This window comes from Onychostoma macrolepis, chromosome 13 (genome assembly GCF_012432095.1).
Source record: "Onychostoma macrolepis isolate SWU-2019 chromosome 13, ASM1243209v1, whole genome shotgun sequence".
NCBI lineage: Eukaryota > Metazoa > Chordata > Actinopteri > Cypriniformes > Cyprinidae > Onychostoma > Onychostoma macrolepis.
Window position 1 is genome coordinate 2,762,117 of NC_081167.1, and position 15,423 is coordinate 2,777,539.

At 37.9% G+C, this 15,423-nt stretch overlaps 1 protein-coding gene across 1 annotated transcript in view; it reads right to left on the reverse strand.

The window, feature by feature from the left end:
* Positions 1 to 831: 831 nt before the first annotated feature.
* lrrc1 (leucine rich repeat containing 1) overlaps positions 832 to 15,423 on the reverse strand; it is a 47,674-nt gene continuing 33,082 nt past the window's right edge. Inside the window, exons 11-14 of the mRNA XM_058796119.1 lie at positions 11,709 to 11,824; positions 7,427 to 7,599; positions 4,914 to 5,056; positions 832 to 2,253 (exon numbers count right to left, since the gene is read on the reverse strand). Of these exons, the coding sequence (XP_058652102.1) occupies positions 2,095 to 2,253; positions 4,914 to 5,056; positions 7,427 to 7,599; positions 11,709 to 11,824 (591 nt within the window). The 3' untranslated portion in view covers positions 832 to 2,094. The remainder of the gene's footprint in view (positions 2,254 to 4,913; positions 5,057 to 7,426; positions 7,600 to 11,708; positions 11,825 to 15,423) is intronic.

A 15,423-nucleotide genomic window follows, 5' to 3' on the forward strand; every position in this document is an offset into this window, starting at 1 on the left:
CTTTTTTTTTTTGAGAGAGAGAGAGAGAATGAATATCTGCCGCTGGCAAATAAGCCGGCAAAAGTAGAATGGACAAAAGAACTGGGAGATCAAACAACAAACTATATCAAAAGAGTATTATGAATCTTCAGCTGTGAGAAATGTCCTGCAATCATACCTTTGGAAGGAGTTACACAAAGGTTGCGCTGAAACTTGCCCTGAATGTGATTTTTTCTTCAATGAATAAAGTTTAAAGAACACGTATATTTATCATGTATTCAAAAGAAAGTCATTTGTAACATTATCAATGTCCTTTAAATGTAAATGTAATGTATCCTTCTGAACAGAAGCGTCCATAAATATGGATGTGTGGAATATGGAATCAGCAAAATGAACACCAGGAACTGATGTTATTTTAAATGGGTAAAATTATAGACCAATTCCTAAATCTTGTTCCATATGTAGAGCCAAAAAATTGTATCTATTGATAAAAATCAAAATGTTCAACACACAACAAAATGTATAAGTGGAATAATACAGTGAAATAAAAAAGCCACACATGCGAGCAGAGGAAATAGTGAGGTAACTGAGTGGGAGAAAACAAGCAAGGGTGGACAAACAATGGGCTGAAGCCTCAGATAATAAATCATTGATAGAAAAATACTGTAAAAAATAATAACAACATAATACAGGTTTGTAATAGCATGATGGTGATTAAATAATGACAGAATGTTCATTTTTGGCTGAACTATTCCTTAAACATTAATCCGGAAAGAAGAAAAGCTGTGGCAAGACATCTGTAGGATTTTTGTTTAATATTAAATCTCTGTATGAATAATGAATCATAACCTTTGCTTTCATGAAATCATTTTATTATTTCAGTGGTTAAAGTCATAAACGTACTGGCCCAGAAACAGCGCCCGTTTACGATTGTTTTCTGTGCAGCTTCATGTACAAGAAATAATTAAAAGATAAAAATCAACATTAAAAACCATGTCTTTCTTGGAATACAAATGAAAACATACAATGTAAAATGAAGTCCGTAGTGTACCATATACATATATTTAAAAAAAAAAAAAAAAGATAGCATTGCTTGCAAAAGTGCATTCTGGCACTTGGAGGGAAAAGCTGCTCACCTAAACCAAAGCAAAAGATAATAACTAACTACCCTTACCCTTAATTACAAAAGAGTTTTATTGTACCTGCTTTTTAAAAAGCTGGAAGCACATTTGTACTGCAGCAGAAGTCGGGTTACTTAAGTAATATCAGCGCCGGTCTGTCGGACAGCCTTCACTCTCTTCGGTCCTCATGTTGGAGTGTTTCAGCTCATGGTCCTGAACTGCATTAGCCCTTTTAATTAACTTTTAGTACAAAACATGTTTTTTTTACACACAAATGAAAACTGCATGGGTCATGAAGAAAAACCTGACGATGAAATACAAAGCTGCCCCCTCACGTTCAGATAAGAATTAACCGTGTATGACATTAAAAATCCATCACTTTGTTCGAATGCTTTTAATTCTAAAATTAAGTCCAAGCGATGGGAAGGTTCGTTGATTAAGAAACTGGCTACGCATTTTTTTTGTTTGTTTGTTTCTAAAATTTACACCACCTGAGCTGCCACACGTACAAAATGTCAATATTCACAAGCAACTATACAATAATTTTTAAAATCAGTAGGTCCAAAAACGCCTGGGCTCCGTGTATCACCAAAAGAAAGAAAATGCACCCAGTGTTCGAAAATAAAAAAATAGAGCATATATATATAAATTTCATATTTCTATATTAAAGATTCTGACAGATTTATGCTAAGACTTGTAGTGCAACTACCTATTTTGAGTGTCAAAGAAAAGCACTGGATCTGAAGAGTAAAAACGTGCATTCCTTTGCCGGTTATTGCTCTGGAGGTCTTTAGAAAAGAAGGCACCAAGTAGTGAGGACTCGTCCCTGACACAGGGCGGGAGCAGATGAAGTTAGCAGGGCTGGAAAAGGGGCTCTGGTGGTCCCAGGAGAGCAAAAGGGTGGTCAGCCCCTGGGAGAAAACAGTGAGGAATGGCTCTGCGGGGGCTTCAGGGACAGACACACTGGGTAAGAGACATCTCGGAGTTAAAGCAGTCACACAGATGTGGTCACTCGGTCCACAGCGTTATTGACCTCGTTTTTGTTGGAATCCAGGCCTTTGGCGGCGTTCATGTCCTTTCGGATGCTCTCGGCTACCTTCTTCATGTTCTTCAGCTCGCCGGGGTGTGGCGTGGCCCGCCGCAACAGTGTTCTCTGAGAAACAGAAAGAAAAAAGGGATTCTCATTATAGCACCCTTCAGAGCATTTTAAGACCCCATGAAAACACACTGAAGGGCTTGTCCTTTTTGTATTTTATGTCACAGCCTGATTGTGAGAAGATGGCATGCTAGCATGAACTCTTACTATTTCTGCTGTGCATAGATTATTTGTATAATCTGCAGAGCATTTCCTTTTGGCATGGAGTTTACCTACTACATGTCCCACAATGCATTGCACTTGACTCGACTTTCCTTTTCCAGTGTGATCGATGAAGCAGAAGGAATCAACTTGAGTCAAGATTTCATTTTCAAGATGAAGGAGAGCATGATGAGGTCACGTCACACAACAAAGCATACTGCTTTTGAAATTTGTATAACACACGGGGAAATAAACTTGCAAGACTGAAAAAAGCTCAATGCCCTTGATGTACATTAAATCTACACACTCAAGGTGTAATAATTAGATATTACCTATAATTTGGTAGAAAAACAAAGTATTGCACATTGTGTTGGTACAGAGATGAGTATGTGTGTTTTATAAAATGTCTGCAACTGTTTTTATCACTTAATAGAAGCATCGCAATTTTGACATCTGATACATACAGACTACAGTACAAACATTTAGAAGTTTAAAGTACAAAGTAAATATAGCTCTTTAAATATGTGCATTTTACAACACTGTGTGGTAAGCGTGTCCCATCGGGTAATCAAAACCTTGTGGCCTTCACATCCACTTGAACTTTTGGGCAAAATACAGGAAATACCGCATGCAAATAGACTTACTGTAAATAAACACTGCAAGTTTTGAGTATTGGAAAAGGCCCACTGTTTTGCACACCATTTAAAAAAAAAATAATAGAAGTAATGGTGCGTTTCATTTATACTCGTAAATTGGAAATTCCAAGTTCCCATTAGGAACTTTTAACTGGAAAGCCCTTCCAAGTAGAGGTCTTCATGGGTCCACTTGGATCCGAGACCGGAGCGAGTTCGGGTCCAAAACTTCTATGAGTGCCTCGGACATGGGTCGAGTTCGGTATTAGCAGCCTCAAATAAATGTGCTTTTTTCCAAATGGACCCGATAAGACAAATATAAAGTAAAATATAAAGTAATAATAAATAAATATATAAACGAAAGTAATGGAGCAGCGGCTAAATCAGTCAGCAGGACAGCGGGATTTTTATCCTGACTTATAGAGGGGATGCAGGCTATGCACACATCAATGCCGTTTACGTTCGGGTTGAAAATAAATGCCATCGGGACAGGTTGGACTCGGGTCTAATTTCATCGGGTCGGGTACTTCGTTTGAAAAATTAATTTATGCACGTCGGGTTCGGGTAAGAAGTGATTCTGGTCGATTCGGGTCGGGTATGGATTTTAGGACCAAGTCAGAGTTCCGACTCGGAATCTCGGAGGAATCCAGCAACTCCAGAATCCAATATGGCTGCTCAATGAGAGAGACAGTAGTAATATATTGCTTATTAGCACTTATGTTTGTCTGTGTCTCAAATTAAACTCAGTGGTGCACACAGTACTATCCAACCTCTATTTGTGGACATGATACTTTGGCATTATCTGTGCAAAACACCGCTCTTTATATGCTTTCAATCAACTGGTGTAGCTAAGCATGGATGCGTCACACTTGGATTTCTATCTTCTCTACTGGAACACGGTCCATTTGGGTGTGTAGGGCTGCACGATTAATCGAATGCAATTGTCATGCGCATCTCGTCAGTAAAGCCAGTTCTATGATTAGTAGTATATCTACATCCCTGTCTTTCAGATGGAGCAGCATTTACTACACAGAGCCGTAGTTCACAGACAAGCTACGCAAAAACCATGTTCATAAATCACAGACGATTTAATCGCGCGATTATGAAATCGAAGATATCGTTCGTGATAATGACAGCATTTAATAGCATGTTTTTACTCCAAACTCACTTCATAACGTCAGTCGAGTGTTTGAAATATATCCTTCTGTGAGATGATGTGGCTTCTTACACAGAATAAGACACACAACATATTTCATAGTATTCTAAGCTGTGATAAAGGCTATGTTGATTTGCATTGCATTATTATTTACTTTATTATAATGAAAATTATAATAATAAATATAATAAGAACTCAGATAAATCATATATTGTTGTAGTCCTGTGTTTATAAGTCATGTTGAATCAATGAATGCAGTTAAATCTACCGCTATAGGGATTTCCTGGATTTCTTCTGTATTTGGAGTTTCCGCACGAGAGTGCCCTCTTGCCTTTGGATGGAGATGTAATGCTGATCACAGAACCGTGCTTCACTGACAAGATGTGCATGACAATTGCAGCTTTTGCTTAAATCACATTTTTATTTATCGTGCAGCCCTAGTTGTTATTCCTAGCTTTGACATCTGACTTCTGAGGTCAATGGAACACACCATAAATATACACTAAATATATCCTGTGTAGTTTTTAGCCCATGAGTTGCTACTAGCTATTAAGACTGATATTTATAATTTAAAGTGGGCATTTTTATTTCAGTGAGAATTTTATTTTATTCTCAATTTATATGCCCCTGCAAACAAAGTGAAAAGGCACCCGATACATCACTTTTACAAAACTCATAATCATGCTAAATCCATATAATACATTTAGCAGAGCCTCCTCCTTCCTCACCTCTTCGTCATCCTCATCATCATCATCCTCCATGAAACGGATGGTGCTCATTCTGTTTGTGGCTTTGTCATCCCAGGTGTCATCCAGCATGCTGCTCTCCACCAGACTCTCCAGAGCACCACAGCGGGCAAGGCTATCCGAACCTAAACAGCATATGCATAGATTTTTTTTTTACACACATGGGTTAAACATATTCCTTTATCTATTATTAGGTTAAGAAAAAAAAAAAAAAAAAAAAACTAACTAACCATTTAATTGCATTTACTCTAGTTTTCATAAAAATCACACCGAGGAGCTTATATTCCAAGTAAAGGGGGGCTGTGAGATCACCGTTTCAAATCCTGCCTTAGTCACAGGCTTACTGAGAAACAATCCCTCCCTCTCCCGCCCCGTCCAGCCCAGCGTGACCTGACCTCCAACACATCCAAACATATCAGAGGACGTGATGAATAAAAGACTCAGGAGTCATTCTATATGTCAGCAAAACCCGAAATAAGCATTAATATTACAAAATATGTTGATTTAGTGCTCAATTATTAATAATGGTTATTATTAGTGTCTTTTTTTTTTTTTACTGCATAATATTTTTGTGGAAACATTGTTTGATTTGAAATAGAAATCTTTTTTTCGCTGACACTTTTGATCAATTTAACAGGGCCTTGCTGAATAAATTTTATTCATTAATTTATTCATTCATTCATTCCTTTGTTAAGAATCTGATAGTGTATCTAAATTTACACAAAACAGCACAAACGGTTTTCACCACTGATAAAAATGATGAAATAATGCATCTTGATATATATTGAAATGTTTCTTGAGCAGCAAATCAGAATGGTTTCTGAAGGATCATGTGACACTGAAAACTGGAGTAATGAGCTTAATAGTAAAACCGAACAGGAACTCCTGTCATGGAATATGGCACATACAAAACTTCACCCTCTACTGGATTTTTCACACTGACCCCTAGTTTCATCAATGAAAAAGAAGTTAAAGACTCCAAAAAATAAATGCTTGAATGGGTTTAGGTTAAGACATGGCTGTGGGAGGAGGCCGTGTGTGGCAACATCTGAGGCAGAGCTGAGCTCAGAGGAGATAAGCCTCTTTAGCCGCCCAATCCGCTGGCGCTATGAGGAAAGCAGCACATGAGTGTGAAGGAAGGCCAGAGGAAGCTCAGTGATATCAAGACCTGATCTGTACATGCCCTGCTGCACCTATACCTCCCCTCAACTCAACACACACATCACACAGTCTGATCGAATCCTACGGATAAATCCCACAGGACCACTGCAAGATTAAAGCACCGCAGACACAGGATGTTATCAGAATGTTACACCCCAAAAAAAAAAAATCTGATTATGGGCAGAGTCTCCTTGCAGATAAACTCGAAAGTGATGTAGTGCTGGTTAGGATGGAAAACGTGTAAAGGGCATATTCCCCTTCCTGAAGCCCACTAATCTTTTTTTATAACCTTGATCTTGATCTCCCTATGATACAGTTGCTATGTAACCTCTGCATACATACTAAGATCACACTATTATTTACTATAGCGGATATGATTCCTCAAGCATCATGTGACACTAAACACTGGAGTAATGAGTGCTGAAAATAATGTAAATCATCCAGCTTTGATGAAAAACATTCAAAAATCAAGTTTCCAAACTTTTGACAGGTACTGTAAACACAACATAAAAAAAGAGACTCATTGTGCAAGTTTTAATTCATAACGGCAGTTTTCACTTAGTCACTTAAGCTTGCGCTAAGGGTGAAATGATGTCAGCCTTATTAATTATAAAGTGAGCACTCTTTGCTCACTTTCTTTATATAACCCATTCATAAATTGAATAAAAGTTTTGTGGGACTGAATCTGAAATTGCGATGTCTGACATTGTGATAACATGAAATCTTACAGTATAAGTGTTCTACACCGGCCACTTTACCTGTGATATGTTTCTTTGCTTTTTATTGCTTCTTTAATGCAATGTTTACATAAATGGCCAATATTTGAAGGCTACATGTTACTGTTTTAAATCACATATTTACTTAGAATTATTAATAGCAGTAATAATTCACAAATTTTATTTTTTTCACATTCGTTCATTTTTGCTATGGTACCAGAATTGGTACGGAGATCCGTGGAATTTTACTGGTCTTGGCACCAACTAGTGACTACTGTTGATATTGTGACAACACTAGTACACAGCATATGAAATTCTTTTATACAAAAAATGAGGGGGGGAAAAAGACAATTCTTAAGCTTATCCTACATATCTCGGTATGCAGTTTCACTAACTTCTACCACATTTGACCCTTTCTATAAAAGCCCCACACAGAAAACCCGAAAGCCCAGAACGTCTGACCGAAGGAGAGCGCCAGGTCCTCTGATGTTCTGAAAACCTGCCACAGAGGCTGTGTGCTTTCACATATGTCCAGTAGAAGTGACATTTCCGGCACAATATTTGATGAAAAACAACTTACAGGATCTTTTAAGTGTCATGCAGACATCAGAGCTTTACCTTTATTTTCCGATTCACAGGGCTGCTGAGGCAACAGTACACAGGTCAGGACCTTCTCTCCAGACTCGGGGTCCACGTCCGTCTGGAAGGTGAGCAGGGGTTGAGACTGGTTCTCTGACAGCCAGAGCGCTTTGAGTCGTAGAGAGGTCAGGGTCAAGGGCAGGTACAGCAGCCTTCACAGAGACACGGACAGAATATCATTCACAGACATGCTTCTGCCTCTCTTTAATGCAGTCACTGCAAACTGTCAAAGCGGGACATTTTATATGTTCTCCTGCTAGTCCTAAAATGCGTGCGTGTTTGACAGGCTTCATTACTTCATTGTTTAATAAATGAAACTAATCCGACAAATTTCCAAGTGAAAAAGCATATTCAACAAGATGCATGGGGCATGGATGATTTGATTAATCAGAAATTGACTGGATTGTAGAAAAGGGGCGTTACATGCCATAAAGATAAGTGTGGTATTTGAAGTTGTCAACAAATGAACATGACACAGGAGAAAGTTACCTCCAGTGTCACAGGTAATACATTACAAGTAACATGAGTTACAGGTGCATCTCAATAAATTAGAATGTCGTGGAAATGTTCATTTATTTCAGTAATTCAGCTCAAATTGTGAAACTTGTGTATTAAATAAACTAAATGCACACAGCCTGAAGTAGTTTAAGTCTTTGGTTCTTTTAATTGTGATGATTTTAGCTCATATTTAACAAAAACCCACCAATTCACTATCTCAACAAATTAGAATACTTCATAAGACCAATAAAAAAAAAAAAACATTTTTAGTGAATTGTTGGCCTTCTGGAAAGTATGTTCATTTACTGTACATGTACTCAATACTTGGTAGGGGCTCCTTTTGCTTTAATTACTGCCTCAATTCGGCGTGGCATGGAGGTGATCAGTTTGTGGCACTGCTGAGGTGTTATGGAAGCCCAGGTTTCTTTGACAGTGGCCTTCAGCTCATCTGTATTGTTTGGTCTCTTGTTTCTCATTTTCCTCTTGATTCTCTATGGGGTTCAGGTCTGGTGAGTTCGCTGACCAGTCAAGCACACCAACACCATGGTCATTTAACCAACTTTTGGTGCTTTTGGCAGTGTGGGCAGGTGCCAAGTCCTGCTGGAAAATGAAATCAGCATCTTTAAAAAGCTGGTCAGCAGAAGGAAGCATGAAGTGCTCCAAAATTTCTTGGTAAACAGGTGCAGTGACTTTGGTTTTCAAAAAACACAATGGACCAACACCAGCAGATGACATTGCACCTCAAATCATCACAGACTGTGGAAACTTAACACTGGACTTCAAGCAACTTGGGCTATGAGCTTCTCCACCCTTCCTCCAGACTCTAGGACCTTGGTTTCCAAATGAAATACAAAACTTGCTCTCATCTGAAAAGGGGACTTTGGACCACTGGGCAAAAGTCCAGTTCTTCTCCTTAGCCCAGGTAAGACGCCTCTGACGTTGTCTGTGGTTCAGGAGTGGCTTAACAAGAGGAATACCACAGCTGTAGCCAAATTCCTTGACATGTCTGTGTGTGGTGGCTCTTGATGCCTTGACCCCAGCCTCAGTCCATTCCTTGTGAAGTTCACCCAAATTCTTGAATCGATTTTGCTTGACAATCCTCATAAAGCCCGGTACACACCAAGCCGACGCCGACAAACTAGTGGCGACGAAAGCAGACTGCGGGGTCGGCTCACATCGGCAGCGTCTGGGTCCAAAGTTGCCCTGACACACCAAGCCGACGCTCGACACCCGACAGCCAAGTAGCACGTCCGTTCTGCGCCCTTCTCGTGCACTGGTTCGCCAGCTGAACAGCCAATCAGAATGATCAAATGGCCAGACGAGCTCCGACGCCGATTCAACATGTCGAATCGGCCGAAAAAAAGCTGACGAGGACCAACTTCAGCGACGGCGCACTGAGAAAACTTGGTCGGCCGACGAACAAAAACTGCCCGACGGCCAACCTTAACACGGCTTAAGGCTGCGGTTCTCTCGGTTGGTTGTGCATCTTTTTCTTCCACACTTTTCCTTCCACTCAACTTTCTGTTAACATGCTTGGATACAGCACTCTGCGAACAGCCAGCTTCTTTGGCAATGAATGTTTGTGGCTTACCCTCCTTGTGAAGGGTGTCAATGATTGTCTTCTGGACAACTGTCAGATCAGCAGTCTTCCCCATGATTGTGTAGCCTAGTGAACCAAACTGAGAGACCATTTTGAAGATTCAGGAAACCTTTGCAGGTGTTTTGAGTTGATTAGCTGATTGGCATGTCACCATATTCTAATTTGTTGAGAGAGTGAATTGGTGGGTTTTTGTTAAATGTGAGCCAAAATCATCACAATTAAAAGAAGCAAAGACTTGTGTGCATTGAATTTAATACACTAGTTTCACAATTTGAGTTGAATTACTGAAATAAATTAACTTTTCCACGACATTCTAATTTATTGAGATGCACCTGTATGTAATCTGATTACTTTTTTCAAGTGACTAGTAAAGTAACTCATTATAAAATACATTTAAAACAAAATCTTTCCCATTTACTGACACCTCTCCTGTCCCCACGTTAAGAGAAGCAGAGGCACTTCCTTCAGCCTGAGGCTTACTAATTTCACTTCTGGTGTGAATGGCCTTTACAGTTGCCAAAAACATAACTTTTGGGTCTTCGTAATTAAAAAAAAACAAAACAAAACAAATAGGCAAGCCCAGCCTAAGGAATAAAAAGTATCGCAATATTGTAATGCATTACTTTTAAAAGTTACTTTCCCCAACACTGGTTACCACTATATAAGAGATTGTCAAGTCATTTTTTTTTATTTGAAGTAACATTATGAATCATGCACAATAAGTTCTATATTGGGTGTTATCAATTTTAGCTAAACAATGGTACAATACAGCGGTTTAATTCTGTAAACCACGTTTACAGTAATGGACTTACCTGGAGGAATTAAAAGCAGAAATGTGCAGCTTGTATTTTTATCATCACATTTATATGATGAATACTTCCTTTAAACAGCATAATATTTGAGCTGTAAAGTTCTTTGTCCATGTGGATTAATTTCTGTATGCATTACTGACTGTGGATTTGTTTGTTTGTAGTTTAATGCCATGCTAGCTAACGCAGCTATAATATGGCTTTTTAATGGCGAAAAAGGGAAAAAAATAACAAATAAGGCAGACTTTTATAAGAGGTTTTTAAATTTATCTCTAAAATTCTAAAACTAAAACTGGTGTCACTTTATTAAAAATCTTTTCATAAGACAACTCAAAAGTAAAGAGTCCTAATGGAGTTCAAGACATCACACTCCATCAAAATGCGCTTCAGTGATTAAAGACTCTGGCAAGAGGGACATAAAGGAAGCTCTTCACCCATGAACAGAGACGTATGGGTTAGTCTGGAGTGACCTATTCGACAGCGAGTGTAGATAATATGGTCCCAGTGATTTTCAAATGAACACCCATAAATAAAAACTGTGTCATCATTTACTCACTCTCATGTCAAGCCATAAGACTTTCTTTCATCTTTGCACGCAAATGATATTTTTAATGAAATGTGAGAGATTTCTGTTCCTCCACTGAATGTCCTCAGATCTGAGGTGCAATACAATCACAAGTATTTTCATGTGGGAACCCTTTGCCGAATTAATCAAGCAGGATCTTTTAAATCATACTGTTGATTCGTTTAATATATATCCATTAATTTATTTACTTAAATATTTACAATTATATAATGTATACATTTAATGCATGCATGTGTTTGATTTGTCTTATAAGATTGTTTTGAGATTGCTTTTGTTTTGTATTGTATTTTTATGTATAGGAAAAGAAAAGCAATAAAAAAAAAAAAAAAAGTCCTTCTCACCAAAATCTTGATGTTCCAATTAGCTTAAAAAACAATCCATGTCAACCACACTTATGTTAGAGAATAAACTTCACTGGTTCTCACTCTTGTTTGAGCTTGTGTTTGCCATATTTGATGTGCTATATACACACACACGCGTACATACATATACACACACACATACATAAACTTTTTATTTTACTGCTTTAAACAGATTTGGTGGAATGGTGTTTCAACGGAGGGACAAAAATATTTCATTAAAAATATCCTTATTTGTGCTTTAAAGATAAATGAAAGTCTTATGGATTTGGAACGGCATTTAAAATTGTATACCTGCACAGTGATGCAGAGATACACATCCTGTGTCAAAGGAAGTCACTGATGTGCTTGATGACTCAGTCTACATCACAAACGTACACCCCCGTGAGAAAACTTTGTTCTGACAAACCTGTTTCCAGACACGTCGAGCACGTGCAGCTCTGTAGCCTGCGAGAGCTCGGGAGGGATGCGCGCCAGACGGTTCTCTCTCACACACAGAACATTCAGACTGCAGCAGCCGCCGATCTGAGACAAAAATCACAAAAACAACATGAGAAAATTCCCCTATGACCACTGCAAAACGCTCTGGAAAACATCACCCCGTCACAAGAGAGCACAACATCAGCTCCGCCAGCATACGAATATTAGCAGGAAAATGACTGAGAAGACAGAGAGTAATGAACAAAATGAATTGAACACAGCTGCACTAAATAGCAAGCAAACCTTTCCTAAATAAGTGGTTTCAGTGACAGTAAGCCAGCAGAGCTAAAATTAGAAGCAATTAGAGGTGGTCTGAACTAGAGTTAATGGGCAGCTAAAAGGCAATAAAAGCTCTCAAGTGTAAAAGATTTGAGCAATGGATTCCTATGGAGCGATTCACACCAGACGCCGACATTCTGGCAAAGTGACGTTTTTCATCTGTGTGTTAAGATTATGCTTACATTTGAGCACAAATGGTCAATAATAGTTACTTTTCATCAAAATATTTGACTTCAAGCTGGAAGTTTAGAGGTGTAACCAGAGCTGGGTAGATTACTTACAAATTGTAATCCGTTACCGATTCCAAATTACATTACAAAAATTGTAGTCAGTAACGTAATCCATTACATTAAATAATCAGATTACTTTGCTTTGACCTAACTCATTTATCACATTGATTTAAACAGGATAATTTCGTACCATAATGATGTAAAAATACAGAGTGAGAAAATATATTCATTTCATTGTAATTAACAACATGGAGTGCATTAAATATTATATTACATCAAGGTTTCCCAAACTGGGGTTCGTAAAGGAACTGTAGGGGGTTTATGAGTTTAATGAAAGACTAACAAGTAATTAAAATCATAAAAATTTAAAATTAAATAAATAATACACTTACTAAAAAAGATGAAATATTTTATGCTTACCTGCAACACCATATGACCATTAACCAATGTCAGAGAACCGTCAACATGCAAATGTGATACTTAATTATTAAAATATTTATTTTAAAATCTCAGGGGGTCACTGATTAGGATTTCACTTTTTTAACTTTAGTGTGTAATGTTGCTGTTTGACCATAAAACCGTCTGCAAAGTTGTGACGCTCAAAGTTTAATGCAAAGGGAGAAATTGTTTTGTTGTTTTTTTTTACAGAATTGCTGACTGATCACCCCTTTAAAGTAAATATATTAGGTGAAAGAGGTTCAGATGACAAAAAGAAATAGCGAGAATTTGTGCATTTTAATGAGTTTGAACGACAAAAGCCTTTCGATAATACATAATACACGGTTAACCTACTGAGTGATAATTCAAATAAAAATGAATGTGTTCATCAGTAGTTGATGCAATGTTGAAAAACTTTTTAAACCTGAAATGATTTTTGTAAATCAGTGGTCAAATCCTCTGTCGCCACCTGACTAATGACTGATCTCTGTGTGAATGTCCACAAAACTGAAGACTTTCTGAGTGTATACAAGCGGTAGACTACTTTAGAAAGGAATATTTAAAAGATAAAAAAAGAGGAATTAGAGAGAATCAATAAATGATGAATAATTTATTTCTATTGTGTGAATAATATGTAATCATGTAATCCATAAAAAAAAAGTAACTGTAGTCTGATTACAAGTATTTTCAAATGTAACTTACAAGTAACTAACTACTTACAAGTACTTAATTTTTGGAATCGGATTACGTAATCCAGATTACATGTAATCAGTTACTACCCAGCTCTGGGTGTAACTATCTATTTTATAAAATGCTAATAAAACATTAATAAACTGACCCCATATAATTATTATTTATTAGTTACAAACAAGGCTATACAATAAATCATATTTGAATAATTTCTGCTTCTCCTGATTAATTAAGCATAATCATCCCAAGTATTGGCCAGCTGGTTATTCATCCTGATTTTTTTATTATTATTATTTGGCATTTCTGTTATCTTGCATTGGTTACAAGCCTCCATAATAGTTCATGCACAGGGGTGCCAGATGTCAAGAGTTTAAAAGGATACATTTTCTTCCCAGTGTTTTACTTAATTTTCCCAACCTGGCAACCATGCTGATGCACTGAAGACCAGCAAAAAACATATTTGATCATGTTATTCTGCTCAACTGAATGTGTAATACAGCCAGTTTGTTCTCCTTCACAAGGCCATTGTGCTATTTGTTTAAACTAAATCTGCGAGGAAACCTTCTCAGATGGCATACTGTAATAAATCCAAACATAAATCTCTGCTATATTGTTTGTGATTGCTAAATAAATGCACCTACGCAAACTCTGCGCTACAATACAAAGACTTTTTTGTTACTGTTCCAACAGAAAAACATTACCATCATTTGGAATTAATATTAGAAAACTTGACTGTTTTAACATCTAGTACAGTGGAGAGCAGACAGGATGCAGAATGGGACAGAGAAATGAGGACGGGATCAGGAAAGCACCATATGCCGATACTCAAATTTGGGTCGGCCGAAGTGCATTTGAACTATATGTCGGAGCACTGCCCATTAAGATATAACTTACCAGTTTTCACCGGTAGAAAGTGTGTTAATTAAAAATGATAAATATATGATAAATATAATAAATCATAAAACTAAAATGTAATGAGTTGATGTTCTCTTGATTTGTGCTTACATGAAAATGCAATAATTTTGACAAAGAAATAGTGATCAATAATCACGATTATAACTGATAATCAATTATTTTGCTCAGTTTATCGTTATGTGCAGTCCTACACTCTGACATTGCTCGAAGATGAAATAATATGAGAACATGATATTTTGCTGGCTTTTGCGTTGTGTTGTGTCCATTGAGTGAGGTCAGAGAAGTCACAGCTGAGCAAACGGTCTCAGAGAACAAGCTGCCTCATTCATACAAAGCCATTGTTTAAACAAGACAATAACATTCCTCAAATCTCGTTCAGCTGTCACCAGCGCCCGTCCTCACCCCACACACAGGAAAGTATGGAAGAGAAGGGGGAAAAAAAAAAAACCTTTAAGAACAGGAGATGAGGGTTTCTCAGGAACATAAGACACTTGAGGGCTGTTGAAGATGACACAAGACACAGAGCAGTAATACAACGAGCTATGTGTTTGTCCGGGTGTGTGTGCCATGGGCTAACCCATCCCGAGCACAAAAACACACAGCTCTACAGTTTGTATGGGTAGGCAAAGTCATGTGACGGGTGATGGCAGGGTGCCCCAGGCCGGTACGCTAATAACACTGACTGACCTAAGGAGCGGTTTCACTGAACTGAGCCCGGCCTGGAACTGGATTTGCTGGTTAGGAAGTGTAAGGATTACCTTTCATTAGATCAATTACAGCAGCAGCAGGGCCACTATCGGATGAGTCAGCACGTAAACCAAAGCACTCACGACACACAGGAGGAAACTTACTCGAGCCAACACAAGTGTGAGCTATTGTGCCAAGCAAGAGGCAAAACAAAAGATTTGGAGAGTTTTAATAATGAAGTCTAACTCTGAATGTGAACATCTTAATTTAGCAAAGTACTGTTCCTTTGAGGATTAAGACATTGCACTGTAAATTCTAAAGGCTGCATGATTACGGCTGTTCAAACTGCACTTCACACCAATATCAAAACATTTTATATGTAAGGATTACATTCCGGATTGCAAT